This window comes from Crocodylus porosus, unplaced genomic scaffold (genome assembly GCF_001723895.1).
Source record: "Crocodylus porosus isolate Cpor-Errol unplaced genomic scaffold, CroPor_comp1, whole genome shotgun sequence".
NCBI classification, from domain to species: Eukaryota; Metazoa; Chordata; order Crocodylia; family Crocodylidae; genus Crocodylus; species Crocodylus porosus.
The window spans coordinates 65,408,432-65,427,432 of NW_017728906.1; the positions used below are offsets into that span (position 1 = coordinate 65,408,432).

At 41.2% G+C, this 19,001-nt stretch overlaps 1 protein-coding gene across 2 annotated transcripts in view; it reads left to right on the forward strand.

Annotated features, from left to right (window-relative positions):
* VEGFD (vascular endothelial growth factor D) overlaps positions 1-19,001 on the forward strand; it is a 58,898-nt gene that overhangs the window by 28,506 nt on the left and 11,391 nt on the right. Inside the window, exons 3-7 of one of the 2 annotated variants that reach the window (XM_019529285.1) lie at positions 2,525-2,715; positions 4,980-5,128; positions 8,422-8,519; positions 12,081-12,276; positions 14,313-14,984. In XM_019529285.1, coding sequence (XP_019384830.1) covers positions 2,525-2,715; positions 4,980-5,128; positions 8,422-8,519; positions 12,081-12,276; positions 14,313-14,439 — 761 coding nt within the window. In that variant the 3' untranslated portion in view covers positions 14,440-14,984. Of the gene's footprint in view, positions 1-2,524; positions 2,716-4,979; positions 5,129-8,421; positions 8,520-12,080; positions 12,277-14,312; positions 14,985-19,001 lie in introns of those variants that run through there. The other variant, XM_019529284.1, reaches the window with a different exon arrangement.

Here is a 19,001-nt window from a genome sequence, read left to right on the forward strand (position 1 = left end):
TGAATCATGACTGACTGGCAACTGGTAACACAGCAGCTTAGCAGTCAAGCCTGCAGCAGTGTCTCCCACGCCCCAAGACAGACACGGTCAGTCCCACAAGCACCCATGGCACCAGTTTTGCTTGTCCACAGCTTGAGGGGCGGTTCCCCCCAAACCCCTGCACCGATCTCTTTGAAACCTGGCAGGCTTTGTGGCCTCAGTAAGAGCTACCAGCCCTGCAGTTTTGACCCCCCTGTGTTGTAACACATAGACGTGACAGGAGTTTGGCTTTCAAGAATTTGGGGTACAGTTGCCCCCAAACCCCTGCACTGATATTCTTGAAAGTTGGCAGGCTTTGTGGCCTCAGTAAGAGCTACCAGCCCTGCAGTTTTCACCCTGCTATGTTGTAACGCCTAGAAGTAGCATGAGTTTTGCATTCAAGAATTTGGGGTGCTATTCCCTGTACTGATCTTCTTGAAACTTGGTAGGCTTCATCCTCTCCACAGAGTCTAGCACCCCTGAATATTTTATCCTAATCGGACAAAAAACAACAAAATTATAGGTATTTTATTTTTCCCCATTATACCCTATGGCCAGATCTTCAAGGCAGCTCCTAACCGCTTCAGGAGCCGAACTAGGCAGCGCTTCGACCTGGATGTGCTGCTTTGCACCCCAAAGCGTCTGAAGCTTCTCCAGATCTGAAGGTCTGTCTGAAGCCTCGCACAGCCCTAGAAAATAGCCCCTGCAGCCAAGACTTGCAAACGTGACAAGTGACTTGTGGGCCCTCAATCTGAAGCACTTTGAAAAGGCCTGGTTGTCAACAAGCACTGAGTACATTTTGTCTAAGAAACAGATACCTTTTGAGTACCTGAAGGTAGGATAGAGGTACCTAAAGTATTTATAGATCCATGGATTGTTACGGTCTAGAAGGGACCTCACAGATCATCGGGTCCAGCCCCCCCCCTCCCCGACAGGAAGACAACTGGGGTCAAGTGATCCCAGTAAGGGAATAAAACCTTCAGAGGAGGTGACTGCACCACTTCTGGAGGGAGTTTATTCCAGTCTGGACACCCTGACTGAAGGAGTTTTTCCTGGTATTAAGGCCTGAAGCAAACTTCCAGGATTGGTCCTTTTTAGTGTTGTAGCCTTCTGGTAAAATCATAGTTTTACTAAAAACAATGGAAGTTTCACCCTAAATGTGCAATACATTTAAGAGCAACTTATTTTTTGTATCTTTTTAATTATTACCAGGCGGGGAAAGAATGAGGATAAATTAAGGGGAAAACAAAACTTTCAAGGACTAAATGAAGAGCCTCACTGACCCTTTTTTAAGAAATGGTTTATATAATAGGAAGGTGTAATAAAAGGTCTAAAAGAGAAATGTGAATGCACATCTGAAAATAAACTTTAACATTTAGGGTTAAGAACAGGATTTCGGCATTCTTTTTCTTTAGAAGTTTCTGTAGGACTGAGCTCTGTTTCATATTAGAGATTTTCTTAACATAACAGAAATTGCCCTCGACCACTGGTAAGCTGTTAGAGGTAAGCTGCTAGTAGAAAAAGGCTTTTCATAGCTCTACAAGAACACAAAGGCCCGATAACTCTAGAGGTTCTCTACATGATTGTATTAGGTCATTAAATACCAATGAAAATAGAGGAAGGAAAGAGGACCACATTTAATGAGACAAGAAATCATTTTGATATGTAATTATGCCAAATTCCACCAATACATTCCATCAAGCTGTTCCTTTCTCACTCTGGTTAACTGAATAGTTAAAGCATTGTTCTCTCTCACAGTCAAAATTTGAGAGGTCATCCTAAAATAAAACTGCCAGTCTGCAAAAATTCAATATTTGAGAGCTGTCATGATGTTTTGAATAGATAAATCATAGTTAAATTTACATTTTTGTTATTCAGCCTTTAAACTCCTGAGAACACTTAAGTGAGAGTGTGTTTGCCTTGGATTTCAGTAGATGGTTTGGAATCGTTGCTCCCTGCCTGGACCCCAGTGGACCTATTAAAAACATCTGACTAGAATCTCATTACTCTGTTTCTCCACCTGAACAGACTCAATTTTATTCTGCTCACATTTACACTAGAGTAATTTGAACCAACTGTGTACTGATAATAAGACTTCAGATTTACAGTGTTGCAAACAAGGGTAAAAATTGACTCTACTTGTACAGAAACAGATTATAGACCAGATCCTCAGCCAATGTAAATCAACACTTTTCCATTGAAAGCAGAGGATCTGCAGTGCTTAAAACCAAGTGAATTTCCAGTTCCATATGTTTCATAGTTAAGGAAGAGAATAAACCTCAAAAAGCAAACCCTAGCAAAATAACCTCTTAATCCATTTAAAGGGCATGATACTTCTGTCCTCAGCAATTCTTTGGTTCTTGATCAAAAATTATCAACCAACATTATCAGCCAACACTGTAAATGGCCAACAAAATTCCAAGTCCACTTTATTTATCTAACACGTCGTTAAATCAAGCATCTAATTTTTTCTTGCTTTTGTTCATGATGATGGTTCTTTCTGTAGTCATAGATGAGGAGTGGCAAAAAACTCAGTGTGTGCCAAGGGAAACCTGTGTGGAAGTTGCCAAGGAGCTGGGTACGACCACCAACAAATTCTTTAAGCCTCCCTGTGTGAATGTGTTCCGATGTGGAGGCTGCTGCAATGAGGAGAGCCTGAGCTGCATGAATACAAGCACAACTTATGTTTCAAAAACGGTAATGAGACTGTTCATCTTTTTTCTATCTTTTTTCTCAGAGACAAGGAGGGATAAAAGGATGTTGGGTCTCTCCAAGGCTGCTATGGAACTACTTGTGTCTGAGACTCATTCTCTGCATTTTCATAAACATAAAAAAATTCTTAATTTTTATTTACTTAGAGTGAATATAACTTTGGGAAAGATTATTTAGCTTGTTTTCTATACAAGTATGAATGACTAGACAAGTCTAAGACTGGAGAATCAGAACCAGTGTGCACGTCTACACGAGACACTAAATGCGCAGTAGACTAATTCTACTGAGCATTAGTGTGTCATGACACAAGTCATGATAATGTGCTAATGCACAGTAGAGTTAGTCTACAGTGCATTAGCATCACTAAAAAATCATGCATTGGCACTACTGTACCATAGCAATGGTTACTGTGCATTGGGTTAATACCCATTATTACAGTTACTAAACTTAATGTGTCATAACTACAGCCCATGAATGCACACGTAGACATACCCAGTGAATGATGATGTTAATAAGCTTAATTATTGTAGTCTTAATATTTATTGTTACCTGGACCCAGAATTTCCTGATGGCTTTTGGAAACTCCTCATACTACAGAGCAAATAGATTCTTTTGGAATTTCTGATGTGCGGTGCCTAAGAATTATGACTTAATTTTTCTTTGCTGTGACAAAAACATTGCTTGGTAATTTTGGGTGTCTAGCTTTAGAAGTCTTAAAGGTTCTTGAATTTTAAAAGTGCAGAGTCTCCGCTCTCACAGAATCACATATCTTAAATTAAATGCTCCAATTTTGAGTTGTTCCAAGTCACAAGTCACTTTTGAAAGTGTAGACTTAAATAATTAGTCAGGTGCAGCAAGTAGTAGCAGGCAGCAAATAAATTAAGAAGTTGCATCTACAAGCAATGCTACGTCACCATAGCAATGAGCTAGGGCAACACAGCATCTATGGGCAAAAATCACGACACTGCAACTACATCGTTGTAGCAATGCACTCCCTCAGTATAGCAAGTTGCTATAGCAATATAGCATCTAAAAATAACCACATGCCACCACACTGTGTAGTATGAGCTGTTACTGCACCATAATTTAGTACTCCCAAAAGGAAGTACTAAATGAAGGCACAGTAATGTTGCCATAGGGACACATGTAAACATGCCCAATGTAATTGAGTTTTTTCCATCGTGTGACTTTATAGTTACACCTTTAGTTCTTCTATAGCAACATATTAGTCCTAGTAATAGAAAGTTTTTGTACTTTCACTAAATTCATAGATAATTAGCTAAAGCATTCTAATGGCAGTGGGTCTGATTCCTAGCTGTTATTCTAGTCCCCTATCAGTGTCCTTTCACTGGTTTCCAAGGAGTTATACTAGAATACAGTGAAGTGCTGAAAGAGTGAATCAAGCCTAAGACTTCCTATGTAGATGTTCATTAATTGATTCCATTCCATGTCAGGAGGAGAGAGCTCTCATTAGCTGTTGGCAATATACCATAGATGTCTTAGCAACTCAGAGGTCTGGGTCAGGCTAAAAATATTTTATGCATTTATCTTTGAAACAGTTGCTCATAAGATTTAAAAAATAAATAAAATACATTTAGTTCTTCAGAGTTCAACATTCCTTTAATTTTATTCAAAATAACCATTCTCAAAAGCCTTTGAGCCAAATACTGCCCTTAGTTTCAACAATAAAAATCTGGTCACTTAGAAAAAAACAAACAAACAAACAGTGGACATACTCCAGAGTTTTGCCCATGTTACTGAAAAAAAGATTTTTTTCCTTAAAGCTTTTTACTTCCTTTCAGAAAAGCTATAGGTTTCTCAGTATAATAACCAATGGAAATAGAGGCAGAGAAGATCAATGAGTAGCTATATAAATGAGTAAGATTAAATACATTATGTATCTAATAACAAAGTCCAGTTTTCTGCATCTTTTCCAGCTTTGCTGTAAAAATAATGATGAGACCATTTGAGGCGTTTGCAAAGCACTTTGCCAATTCATGGCATGCTCATTAAATAATATTTATAGTACTTCACTTCCTTAGTCCTGAGGCTGCCATACTGAGCAGTTCGTACTTAAGAGAAATTGTTTACTTTTCCCCTTTGATTAACTTAGATCATACCCATGGTGGCTGCCAGAGGAGAAGAGGGAAGGTGAGAGGAAATAAAAGCAGAGGGTAGGAAGTTAGTATATAAATTATTTTAAGTAAAACTATAAAGTAGAAATTGAAAAGCATGTTTCATCCTTTCAGCTTTTTGAGATTTCAGTTCCTTTGACAAATGTGCCAGAGCCAGTGCCAGTCAAAATTGCCAACCATACTGGTTGTAAGTGCTCATCAAATATTCAGCGTCCCCCTTATACCATCATACGAAGATCAGTCCAGTATCCCGAGGAGGACAGGTAGGAACCTCTCTTTACAAAATATTATACACAGATTATACAGCACTAACAGCTTTTTTATTATACAGCTTTTTCCTTGTTACTTAGTCACTGTCATTTTTCTTTCATTTCTTATTCTCCTGCCTGTTTCCACATATCCTGGGTACCCTGCAAATTTACAGAGCCAAAACCAAACCTGAGTTAAACAGATTTCGGTAACTTAATACACATCTGATGTCTGGCATAGAGATTAAGGTCCAATTCACTAAAGACCAGATCCAAAAAAAGACTTAGGCACCTAAAGCACAAGAATGACATCTGCAAAAACCTGTCTTAATCCTTAGGGCATGAATAGATGAAACAGGGGCCCTAAATTAAAGCAGTGGGTTTTAAAAAACACTGCTTGAATTTAGGACTGATTAAACTCCTATGTCATGCACACACCCCACTGACCCACCTGCCTCTCCAGTGGGGAGACAAGGGCAAGCTGCCAGTAGGTGGAGCAGTTGGGGAGGAGTGAGGTGGGGCGGGGGTGAGGCTAGCGGTTGCCTCTGCAGCAGTGGCAGCCCCTGCCACAGGTGGCACCCACCCTCAGGCATCCGACTTGGGAAGCACTGCGGGAAGTGCAGAGGGAAGCACTGGGCTACTGTACATGCTCAGGCATGCTGACACACTTCAGGGGAAAAAAAACAAAAAAAGATCAGGCTCACCACTTTTCTTGGGCACAGCCTGCTTTCCTGGGCTGCTGTCAAGCTGCCTGCATGGTTTCCTGCAGAGCCGTGGAGCTGCACAGAGTACAGTGCTTCACTCCATGGCTGTAGGGACAACCAACAAACTAAATCTCCTTGAAGGAGTTTTAATTTGCTGCACCCCACATCATTTAAGATGCATTACGATGCCAAATTTCCTGCAGCGGCTTGAATTAATTTGCAATATGCTGCTGAGGTGTGCAAACACTGATACCATTAAAGCAGTGCAGAAGCATTTAGCCTGCTTTAAAGTGTCATGCACACATGCCTCTCATTTCGTCTACACACCACCCTCGGCACTACTATGTCATGGGACTGTGCATGACCTTGTGACTGATCTGAGCATCTTGGCACTATTGGCACTATTTTACACCACTTAGTATTTACAAAATAGGTGTCACTGTACCTAAGGTTTCTGAGAGGCCTTATCAGCATTGCCAACTGTCTATAAAGTTATGGAAGTCTATAAAAGCAAGGCTAAAAATGCATGATCGTAGAGTCCATAAAAAATGGAGCTGTCCATACAAAAACTTAAGCAATCGGAAGCTTGATGGATGGACAGAGAATACCAGGAGCACAACATCCTTCAGGGAGAATTCTTTCACAGGTTTGTAGTCCCCTAGCCCCCAACCATGTGCTGCTGCTACTGCGCATCCTGTTGCCTGCCTGTAATACTTCTGGGTCCCAGGTAGGCAAACAGTAGTCCTTTTTTAGGTGTCTATGCCTGAGTAGGGGGCAAGACTAGTGAGGGTAAGATTAAGGGATGGGATGGGTGGAGCAGCATGGTGCAAGGTGCAGTTAGGAGTATCAGGATGTTGGGTGAGTAGGGTACACCTAAGGTGAGTAAAACAGTTGCTGCAGACAAGCAGGGCTGCCATCTTAAGAAAAAAAATACTGATAATTTGCAAAATTTTTATTGACAACCAAACTTTTTTACTATCATTTGTGTTAAACCCCTAAATTTGAACTAGAGCCTGGCAGAATGAGGGCCTGGCAGAAAGGTTATATTTATATTACGTAAAACATGTCAATAAAGAAGTGTAAATGTCAGTAAAAATTTTGTAGATTGTCAGCAACAAAATTGTCTTGGGTTGACAACCCTGGGCCTTATCTTATGAGTATGCTCATAGAACATCTAACAAATACTGAAAGGATAGACTTCAGCACAAAGCATATCATTTCACAGCCTCCTTCATTCACAAACATAGCTGATGGTAATACCAGCACTGCCTACTTTTCATAGTCCAGAAGTTAAGTATTGACCCAATAATTAGGAAACATGACTCTGAAGGGATTCAATTCTTCAGTTTCCACCAGCCAGAAAAGTGCCCTAATCATCAGGCGATAAATGAGACTGAAACCAGAAAGAGGACTTTTTCCATCCATCTCATTGAAGCTGTGCCACTCTGCAGCTGTGACTTCAAGATAAACAGGGCCAGAAAGCAAACAAGAGGGAGCATGTATCAGTGATCCAGGAAGAAAGATGCCCAACTTGGAGGAGTGTTGTGAATTCTGGTCCTTGCTCCCAGGACTGCTTACAGTGTTTCTAGAGTCACTGGAAAAACGCTACAGACAATGTTGGAAGCAGAGAGAGGAATCCAGGACTCCCTTGAGGGGACTGACCCCATCTCTGAGTTACAGTTAAGCTCCCTCTTCCTTTCTTTCTCTCAAATCTTGCTTTGCTGGCTGGATGGTGGCTCAGTTTCAACATCAGGTATTAGGAGTGCCTCACCAGCCCAGCCCTGCCTCTAGGTTGGTGGGTAAGGTAACCTCCTTGAAGATGAAAACTGTGGGTTTGAGCCACTTCAGCCTGAGGAGGGCCGCACATGGTTTTCCCACTTCTTGGGCTAGTGCTATAACTAACAGAATAGTCTGGAAAAGGTAAGGGAGCAGGTAATGGGAGGAGAGCACCTCTTTCTTTAGCCCTGTTTTTAAAAGGGAGCATGTCATTTATGCTTGAAAAGAAAACTTAGACACTCAAGTCCAGGAGTAGTTTTTGGACCGTGAATCTCATAAATGTCCTTCACTTAAGGCTACAGGGAGGTGCCCAAGTCTAGGAGAGAGGCAACATTTTAGCCACACCCCTCTTTGTTCAGTATTTCTATTGGTTGGTTGACACATTGCCTTGTTCAGTGCTGCTACAAATGCTATCTCTAGAGGACAGGCTCTTCCTGTTGACTGGGTAGAAAACTTAGATGCCTACCTCCCAGTTGTGTGAATTATCACCCAGAGGATGAGTACCTAAGCGAGGCACCCCATATCTAAATCTCTTTATGGAACTATCTCCAAGTCCCTAACTGTAAGTACAGGAATAATCCCGTTCAAGATAATTTAACTGTTCATATTCTTAAATGCATTTTTGAACTGGAGCCTGAATACAGGTGGTCTCAGGGTTTCTGTTTGAAGTAATAATATACATCATTGCCATTTATTCATGTATTACACTTCGATGATCTAGCTGTAAATAACCGGCTTGAGCAAACTAGCAGACTCATCTCTTCAGATACAACAGTAATTCTCTTGAAACTTTTTTCATAGAAATGATTATATTGCTTTTCCTTTTAGATGCCCTTTTTCCAACAAACTTTGCCATAGTGGGTGGATATGGGACAGTGACAAATGTGAATGTGTGGTGGACACACAGCATCCCAACCGAAGAGAAGGTAAATGTATTTATATTAACTGATGCTTTCTTAGCCTGACAAAGGGTATTTGTATCCAAAAGCTCTCAAAGAAGATTTTTTCCAACTATTTGAGTTGGTCTAATAAAAGATATCAGATTTACCTAAAGAACCTTGTCTGTTGTCATATTAACTGACACTTTTACCATCTGCAACACTGAGAAGGTGCATTGAGATTCTTTTTCACATTAGTTAGGAATTCACTTGGATTCTAAATTATAGGATTACATTGCCTTATTACTTAATAATAAATCAGTTGAAAACATGTTGAAAACAACCACAAATCTAATATTACCTCATCTCATTTTCTTCTGGTCTTTTATTTTTATTAGCAACTGCAATAATGAAGAGCAGTATATTAGAGGGAATTGCATTTCTACTTTCATAGGTAATTTAGTAACTCATTTAGGGGCCTTTACAATCAGTAATCCTCATCTACTCATCAATACAAAATGCTTGTAAGTTTGGTTTTTTTTAACTTATAAACAAATTGCCAAAAATATTAGCATGTAAACTTGATGCCAAATTCTGCTCTCATACAGTTTATGTATGAAACCCCTCAATGAAATCCGGTGGGTCATATAATCTGCAGATTGTCAGAAAATTCTGTTTCCCAGTTGACCTGCCCATTTGGGACTTCACAGCTTAACCCTGCCTTGGTCCTTACTCACATGGGAGTAGCTGTCATAGATCAGACAGGCAGCAAGCCAAAACCAAGAGGCTTTGTGCTTCTGAGACACCTCTTTGAAGCAAAATGTTTCCTGTGCTTACATCATATGCTGGCCCAGGCTTTACAAGGTTTGTCATCTTCTCCACTTGTGCTCTGCTAGATCTGTGGTTGGTATGTTAGCCATTTCATGTTACCCATGACAAATACCCAATTCTCACCTCATTCACTCAGTGGATAGATGTAGTGATGGGGGTGGTGGGGGCTTGTTGCTGCTTAAATGTTGATCGATGTTAGTGCTAGCTCAAGTTTAGATCAGTCACACCTTAAAACTAAAAACTTCTCTTACTGTCCCCCACCTGCAGAGCTGTGACTTGCCAATAGAAAGCTGGCAAGCATGGGCTTGACTAGAAGCTAAAGCTGTGAGTTGCCATCACAGGGCTGGTGAGCCAGGACAGCATTTGATCCCTGCTCTAGGTGGGGGTGTCTGAGAGAGGGGTGGGGGTGGGCAGGAACATGAAGCTGGGGGACAGAGATAGTGGGATGGGTGTGGGTAGTGAAGTGGAAGGTGGTATGGAAATGGGGGTGGGAGAAGGTGGTGAAATAAACCACTAAAGGACAAAAAAAAAAACGTTTTAAAAAGATATAAAGAAGTAACTTAAAGAAGACCTCATGTTTTAATAAATTGGGATTGGGATTAGGTTATGGGGAGTGCTAGTCATGCTTCTTGGGGTGGCTGGAAGGTGGGAGCAGTAAAGGAAGGTGTGTTTGGGAGAGCTACTGTCCCTACCCTGGGAAGGAAGCCCCAGCTCATGGGGACCTGATCTGGCTTCCTCTTTTGTTCCCACCCTAGCCCTCAGACCGCACTTCTGGACCCATCTGTGTCCTGCAGTCTGCCTAGCTGGCATGTGCTCTGCAGGCTGTTTGCACAGGGTTGTACTATCAGGGTCTTGGATAAAAACTGAATAAAGTTGATGGAGATTATGGCTAGGAGTGGTTTCTAAGAAAGCTTTTAACTTGGCATAAAACCATAACCCAAAGATTTTTTATGAACTACTTCTATCCTTCCTCTACTCTTGGTGAAAAGACTAGAATCTGTCAAAGAAATCTGTTGAAAAATGTCCATGAGTATAATAAACCAACTCCTATAAGTCTGGAGAGTCTTTCATATTGAGAAGTGTTAAACTCTCCCTAAGCACTGTGTAATATTTACATTTATATAGGGAATAATTTGGACTAGTCAAAATGAGGTTCTCATAAAAACTGTACTAGATGGAAACAGAAAGAAATCTTCTGTCCGTACTGTATATAAATTTGCATTCAAGAAATGAATGAATATATCAGCCAAGTCAATAATAAAAGCAAGTTGACAAGTACTTGAATTCCTTGGCCAGAGACCAAAAATATAGCTGAATAACTTCATAAACTCTTTTGCCTGGTGCAATCTTTTAGAATTAATAGACAAAAAACCAGCATTAGTGATCCTTCAGGGACATTATGTCAACCTGCATCAGATTATTCATCCATCAAGTTTCGTATGTTAGCTGTAGTGGCAAAGTCAGTATTTTAGAGGAAGACCAAAGGAACGCAAATTTATATTACACCTAACACACAGACATTTGTTCTGTGACCTTGCAATAAAATTAATGTACAGACTTACTGAAGTATGTGTTTTGCTGATGTAGCACAAATATTTCCAATGATAAACAATCATTTTTTTAAAATATGTGCAGTTTGGATGTGGGTTAGAAAATTAATTTAAATAAAACTTTGAGGCTAAAGCAAAGAGGAAACTAAACACTAGCTAACAATTCAGATATGCTAAGGCTCATAATATCAAGGGAGTGGGCATGGAGAATAGTTCTGTCATGATCCAGGCAGAATCTGTGCATCTTTAAATAATATTTGGTTCTTATTTTCATTTGTGTATTAATTTCCTGGTGCTAAATTAACAGTAATGAAGGCTTCTTTCAAGTAATGAAGCTTGGGTCTCCCATATATCCTTTCTGCCATCGGAGATCAGAGCTCAGATTTCAAAGGCCGTAGACGTAGGTTACATTCCACATGCCATAGGTGATTAAATCCAAGAGTTAATTGTAAAACTGCAGGAAATTACCTTTCCAGTGACACATTATATGCTGTGACCTTTAACCAGGGATGTGCTGCCGACATCTTAAAGGGCTCTCACAAAAGTGTTCCTGTTTTGCTGTGATAGACCATATGTTGTATGTTAGGATGAACATGTTTGGAGAGTGATCAGAGTACAGTCATTTGGTTTGTTCTTTTACCATTAAAACAAAATATTTTCTGATTACTATAATCAACAAGGAAAATGTACTGCTTAGTAAATGGATTTAGATTAGCCTATACTTTTTATCTGTGATAACAAATACTCTGATTAGATAGATAGCATAGAACATTGAGTGTGTGTGTGCATGCACATGCATGTGTAAACTCTGTAAGACATCCAGGTTTAACTTCCTTCACACTTTTTGCTTTAAACACTTGCTGTTCTGATGTAATCTGGTAGAGCCCCAAAACAAACTTCTAGCAATTCAAAGTCAGGTATATCTAGGGAGATCATCACATGTAGAAATGATTTAGCAGTATCTACTGTGGGTAACTTGATGAGATTGAAGGGATTGACCACAACCATGTTTTCATTTTGGTGGTGGTGGATTTTCACAGAAGGCTTCTGCATTTCACAGGAGTCCCTTCCAGCATATTAACACATAATAGAAATTCCATAGACTAGATGCTACCTTCATGTATACATGAATAAATACTAGTGATTTCAGCTGAGGTACTCTGTGTATATAGAGGATCAGAATTTATCAAAAGTAGCTTACTGCTCAAAAATTAATCTTTTGTTATAGGACTCCCTCCTCTTGCTGAGCTGGCTATGTGTGGACAACATATGGAATTTGATGAAGATAACTGTGAGTGCATCTGCAAACGGAAATGTCCTATCGATTTCTTTCAAAGTAAAGAGAACTGCAGCTGCTATTTGTGTCAGGAGAGCCAGGAGAGCTGTGCTCAGAAACACAAAATATTTCATGCTGAAACCTGCAGGTAACTGTTCCTTCCCATTCAATTGCACAATACTTACCATGACTGAGTATCATGAACAACACATTCCATTCAGTTAAGTAATGCAAATGATCTTTGAAATTGTCATCCAGGTGCATTTACCAGTTTTTTTCCCTGGGATATAGTCCACTGTTGTTTAGGATATGTCTACACTGCTTCCCTGGCACTCACAGGGATGTCTCTCCTGAGCATACCCCACCTACTCATTCCCACTCCGCATGCAATAAAACTAGGAGATATGACATACTAAGGGCAATTCCCACCACTGCTCTCAGTATTCTAGAGGCAGAAATCTTGAACAGGAGCATCCTCAGTGAACATCTACTGCCTTGTTTCTGGTTTGGCATGTGCAGAGTAGGAGTAGGTGTACATGGCCTGCTTGAGAGCAATGCTCTGGGAGTGCTGGAGAAGTAGTACAGATATATCTTTCATGATTAAAGCAAAGGGCAGGGAGTCAGAACCTGTAGGTTCTACTCTGCCATGGATGGACTGCAAGTGCTTCCAATATTTACCTCAGAGAATGGGGGGAGGTTTGTTTAATTTATGTGCTTTGAGATCTTTGGAGAAAAGGTGCTATTTAAACACAAATCCTTTTTATTTTTGCCATAGTAAATGAATACATTTTTATCTACATTTTAGCTAGAGAGACTATAAGGCACAAGGGATATAAAGTGGGTTATGGAACTTTCCATTTTTAGGTATTCAAATTCAGTCCATGTCACTTGTATTGATGGTTGTTGCAATTTAAGTGCTGTTATGTGGCCTTTGGGAAACCAGCTAAGTCTAGTTCATAGTGAATAGGTGTTCATGTGTTGAAAATATCATCATGCATATGTGTGTGTGTATATATATATATATATATATGTATGTATGTATGTATGTATATGTACACACACACACATATACATATACATACTTACATACATACATATATATATATACACACACACACACAAACATATAAAGTACTGAGTAAACTTATCTATGCACTGCCCTATCACAGATTCAAGGACTGAATGGGAATAGAAATTGACTAGTCTTTCATACAGACTGAGGGTCCCTCTAGGACTTAGGTCTACAGTGTAGGTCATGGCTAAGGCATGCTGTGGCAACACAGGGAAGTTTGCACTGCCTGTGTTGTACCTATCTTGACTCATGAATAAGTAGAGGATTTATGTCTTCAGTTATATCTGTCTTGCACCATTCAGGAGTACGTAACATGATTTCAGTAATAGTCAACTAGCAGCCACCAGCTATCCTGACGGACGTTCAGGAGGACAGGACAGGGACTCCTAGCTCTATACCATCACCTCCTGTCTTCTGAAACCTCATGGCAAACTCCACTTTTGGAAGTCGGTGGAATGAAGGGTCTACAGGTTTTAGAGTCCAAAAGGTGATGAAGCAAGGAAACACTCACTATCTTCAGTATTGTGCCCTGCTGGCCCCATAGAACATGAGAATTTGATTGGAAATCATGTTGCTCTTAAATCACAATACTTTGGGACACTCTCAGGCTGCTGCTGTGCAAATGTGCAGAAATTTGGAAAATAGTAAGACATATTGTTGGAGTGAAGGGTACTCAATGTACCAACGTGGAAGGAGCAGTCTTCCATACAGATGTCTCTGTGCATCTCAGGCAGTGACTTTCAACCAGGATACTGTAGCACAATTAAGTATACAAATATGATTCACAAGATAAACCTAGAGATTTCAGATAGGAGTCCATAGTGTTAAAAACATTCTGACTTGTCTTTCTGAGTTCTTTGTAACACAGTAATTGCTCTACTATTTTTTCTGTAGTGAAAAAATAGTGAAAACTAAGAACTGGCATTTTCTGAGGGGTGCCTTGTGTCTAACAAAGTTGACAACTCTAATTTAAGATTACGACCTCCTAAACTTCTCTCAAATGAGGGCATGTCATTTGGGGTTAATAAGCTAAGACGCTAGAAATTATGAAGCATGTAAAAGCAGAGAGTTTTCATGTTTCTATTTCTCTCCCTCTCTATCTTGTTAAACAGCTGTGAAGACAGGTGCCCATCCCAACCCAGAATGTGCCCAACTGCAAAGCCAGTGTGTTCAAGGCACTGTCGCTGTCCAAAGGAGAAGAGAGGCTCTCATGGATCCCAAAGCAAAGAAAATCCTTGATCAAGCTTGCCATACCCTTCTCTCCCAACAATACACTGCTTTGCAAAGTAGTTGTCACTGACTTTTAAATCATTAGTAAACATGGACATCTTCCACTTTCTTGGCAGAAGAATGAACCCTGTCTGCATTTATTTATTAGATTAATCACTAACTGTTAGTAGATCCTCTGGGTCATTGGCAGCCATCCTGTAATGGATAACTATAGTAGAAGGATTACCGCTGTAGAAGAGGAACAGTGGTAAGAGCCAACTCAACATTGTAATATGGAGGATGAAGTTGGTAAAAGGGTGACAGCCATCATCCAGTTATATAAAAATTCAAACTAAATAGACTTAGTCTCTCAATCCCTTGCTACTGCAACCCTCTGTTGAAACATTCTTCAAAACTTCAATGTACAGGATTGGGCTTCTCACATGTTCAACACTGACTTATTTGATCTACTGTCCAGCTTTGATTATCATTTTAAATTTATTTTACAACTACTGTCAGATGTGTCATATTTAAATGTATATAAGAAAATAAATACATCAGTTATTCAATCCATATATTATCTCATGCCATTTCAAATAAATGCAAAACAGAACAACAACAATAACCACCACATAGGCGCGCGCACGCACACACACACACACACACACACACACACACACACACAATTAAAACCAAGGACACCCCACAAAAAGTCAAGCTATTCTCTCACAGCCCTTTGCATCAAAGGTGTTTTAGTTCAAAAGTGTACTGCCCCCATTTTCCCAGTGCTGATGCACTCACACCATTTATACAAACGCATGTGATGCAGTGCCAAGCATGTCAGCTTGCATATGGAACAGACTCGATAAACGGAGTCTACTCTGACATGCTGGATCTCCGGTGCATCACAGCACAGAAAGGTATGTGTATAAATGCCCCTCTTCCAGAGTTTTCTGCTTGCTGTGGAACAGATATTTATATGCAGATATAGTACATTAACATTAAGCTATAAGGTATGTTGCTGTAGACTTATCTCAACCTCTCCTCCTGAAGCTGTTCCACTTTGCATAACATACTTAAAATAGCCACTAAAGCCTTAAAGCACCAAGTTAGTGAGTCTTGCTTACTCCTCTCTCTGGCTCAATGAATATGTCCATATTTTAGATAAGGTGGAACAGCTTCAGCCTGACAGAAAGAGAGCAACCTGCCCCAAAGTAAAGGCACTTCCCTAGGGAAGAAGGGGAAGAAAGTTGGGCTAAATTTCCTGCTCCAAAATGTGCAGAGAGGGAAAAACTTAAGCCTGGGTCTCCCATTGCCCAGGTGACTCCTTTTACTACTTGGATTTTGGGTATAAGGTCATGCCCTTATTTCCTCTTCCATTTTTTGTGATGAAGGACTTGGTTTAGGCAACTAATTCCATGAGAATGTTCATAGTTATAAATCCTAAGAGGAGGAAGGGAAATCTGTACCATTCACTTAGGCACTTTGGTGGATGGAGCAAAGGTCTCACCCTCCTGCCTAGTGTTCTCTACAGGTTACTATAGCAGCATCCTGCTTAGCTTGCTGGCTTCTAAGAATTCCCTTCTGAGGTGCCTAATGCTCTCCATGTACTGTATATAGAGTCTAGGTCCTTAAATCAGGACAGAGGAGTCCATTTGGTAGTACAGTGTGTCTAAGGTCAATGTTTCAGAGCTGATCCTTTGTGGAGAGACGAGGAAAACTAACACTTCCTAGTGTCAAGAGACACTCTTTCATGTTTTCTCAGCTGCCAAAATTTCTGCTCAGTCACCACAAATTACTACTGCCCCAAACCGCCTTGTGGTTTTGCTATAAAAATCTTTAGCAAAATGAAAGGCTGTAGTCAACATAAAATAAATTGACATTTCAAATAAAGGATATTTTAATTACTGTATTTATTCAAATAGAAGATGGCCCTGATTATAAGATGCCCCCAAAATAATTAGATTCTATATATGGAAAATGTATAATTTTGTTGAAGGTTTGCCTTGAATTTGTGTCCCCCCTACTACTATAGTAGGGAAAATAAATCTGGGGGATCAGGTAGGCCCTTTGTTCTCTGCTTCCCCCAACTTTTCCCCCTGTCAACCTCCATCCCCTCTCTCTGCTCTGTCAGACCTTGCTCTTCCTAAGCACATAGAAGTAAGGAACACATTTCAAAACAATAACCTTGAAATTAAACATAGCTGTAGCAATTTGCATATAGTTTCCATAGACTTAGTTCATCCAGAATTGATGCATGTTACATTTTTTTTCCGAAACTGCTGCAAGTTTTAGCATAAACACAATTTCAAACAACATTTTTTCACCTATTTACATATAGTACAAACTATGCATGACATTAGTGCAAAGCCAAACGGCTCATGATTTTCCATGTAGTTCATTAGACTGGGCCCAACCAGAGCCAACAGCATTTCAAGCCATGGTGACCCCACAGCTCAGCACTGCTCAGTGTGTGTGCAGACTCCAGATACCCCACACAAAGGAATCATGTTCTAATTAGCACCCTACTCAGGACTGGAACTGGGGCCCTCCAGAAATTTACATGAGGATGAGTAGAATAACTATATATCCTGGATTGCCCAGGCAGTCCCAAGTTTTGGAGGCTGGATTCAGCCAGCCGGGTAAAATTAAAATGAGTGTCCCAGGAACAGGGCATGAAGGTACAAAGGGGATAAGCAGAGCTGCAGGAGCTATGAAGTAGGAAGTCTTATTAACATGAATTGTTTCTTCACAGGTGAGTGTTAACACCAATGAAGTAAAGAATGCCGGTCATTAATGGGCCTGCTGATGGAGGGGGCGCGGCGGGGGGGGGGGCAGGCAGGTAGGCAGACAGCATCTCAGATTTCACATTGTTCCATATAGTCACCCTACAGATGAGGCCCAGGACAACCTGGTCCAGCTTCACCTCATGGAGGGTGGGGCACACAAATTATATGCAACAGGCAGAGAGAAGAATACTGGGTGAACTGTTTGGGGCCCTGTAACAGGTTGCCCTCCCCAGCAGCATTCTAGTGGCCTATGAGGGGCACCCTTGAAGTCCCTTAATGCTTCACTTTTATCTTTTGTCTTGTATCCCTCCTTTACTCTCCTGCCATGTCTTGATGTAAATATTATTTAGATGTTCTTACAAGCAGGAGACTGCCTATTGTACTTCTATGTTGGCGTTCTCAGCCACCACAGACTTTGCCCCCACTCTTTCTCTAGCTAGGCCTACCAGCCCAAACCCACCAGGTAGGGTTTGACTCTGAGGCTCTAGCTCTTTAATCCTCTCCGGGCCTGTGGCCCTCCTTTTGCTTTCACTATAGCGCCAGGCCTTCTGGCCTCCTTTCAGTCTGTGCCCCTGGATGCCAAGTTGTTGGGTCTTCTGCCTCTTCAGGCTTGGCCCTTTCTTATAGCTTGGGCTACTAGCCAAGATCCCCCCACTGGGATCTGACTTCAAAGTCCTACAGCAAGCTCTGGGCTACTGACCCTATACGACTGCACTCCCTAGTGCACTAGGCCCTTCGGCCTTTTATGACTGTGCACCAAGCTTTAATGAGGTTTCCTCCTCCCCTGCAGCCTCGACCACAAACCACCGGTCTGTCAGTCAAAATACAAACAGTAAGTCCATGGGCAATAACCACAAAAATAACAATTAAAGAAGGCAGTATGCCAGCTTGCTTTTTCATGGCTCTGTGCTCCTGCTTCCCACCATTTGTTACACTCTGTCAAGTATCTCCTTCACTTGCAGACCTGTAGGACAGCACCTGCCGGCTGACTATTGTGAAACTGTTTCTAATTGGAGATCTACACACCCATGTTTCACCTGCCACGACTTGTTGTTAAAAGAGTTGGTTCAGTACCTGGATGTGTAGTCCCATTAGTAGCCCCACAGTCGTCCCGCGAAGGTCCTACATTCCTGATGGCTCCTCCACCCCTACACCCTCACCCATTCCACTGGGTTCTGATCAGCTGCTTGGTCCTGCAGTGTGACTTCCATCCCAAACAGAAGAAAAACAACAGAAAAAACCAAAACCAGGCACTCCCGTCCCAGGATTAGTGTTCCAGCTCCTAGTACCAGAGCAAAAAACAATATTGACTTTCGTGAGGTCAGTCCTTCTTTTCGTCCCCTACCCACACTTGGGTGGCTCTTCCAAAGCTTCTCATTGAGGTTGTCACGATTCCTCTCATCCTATTAGGTGCATTTGTGACACCATTTTGGCTTGCGCCACTTTTAGGGACTTTATGGTACCGCAATTCTAAAGTGCCCCCCCATTAGGGACCTTATGGTACAAAAATTCTGCAGGGCTCAGCAGGCTCCTGGTGTGGTAACAAACACTTCTAAGCACCACAGGTCAGCAGTCCTCGCTCTAAGTTCCCTCTGGGGAGCTTGCTCTCTGCAGGAGTCTCCTACTGGCTCTCCACCTTGCTCTGAATGTTCCCTGCAGCGTGCATCAGCTCAATCCTCCTCCTTCCAGTTCTACGCTCTCCCCCTTTGTCTGTTCTGGGCTCTTCTTTATACCAGCGTTGGTGCTCACAGTCCCTCCCCTCCAGAAACACCTGGGTAAGGAGGATTTCTGCCAGGCTCTTTG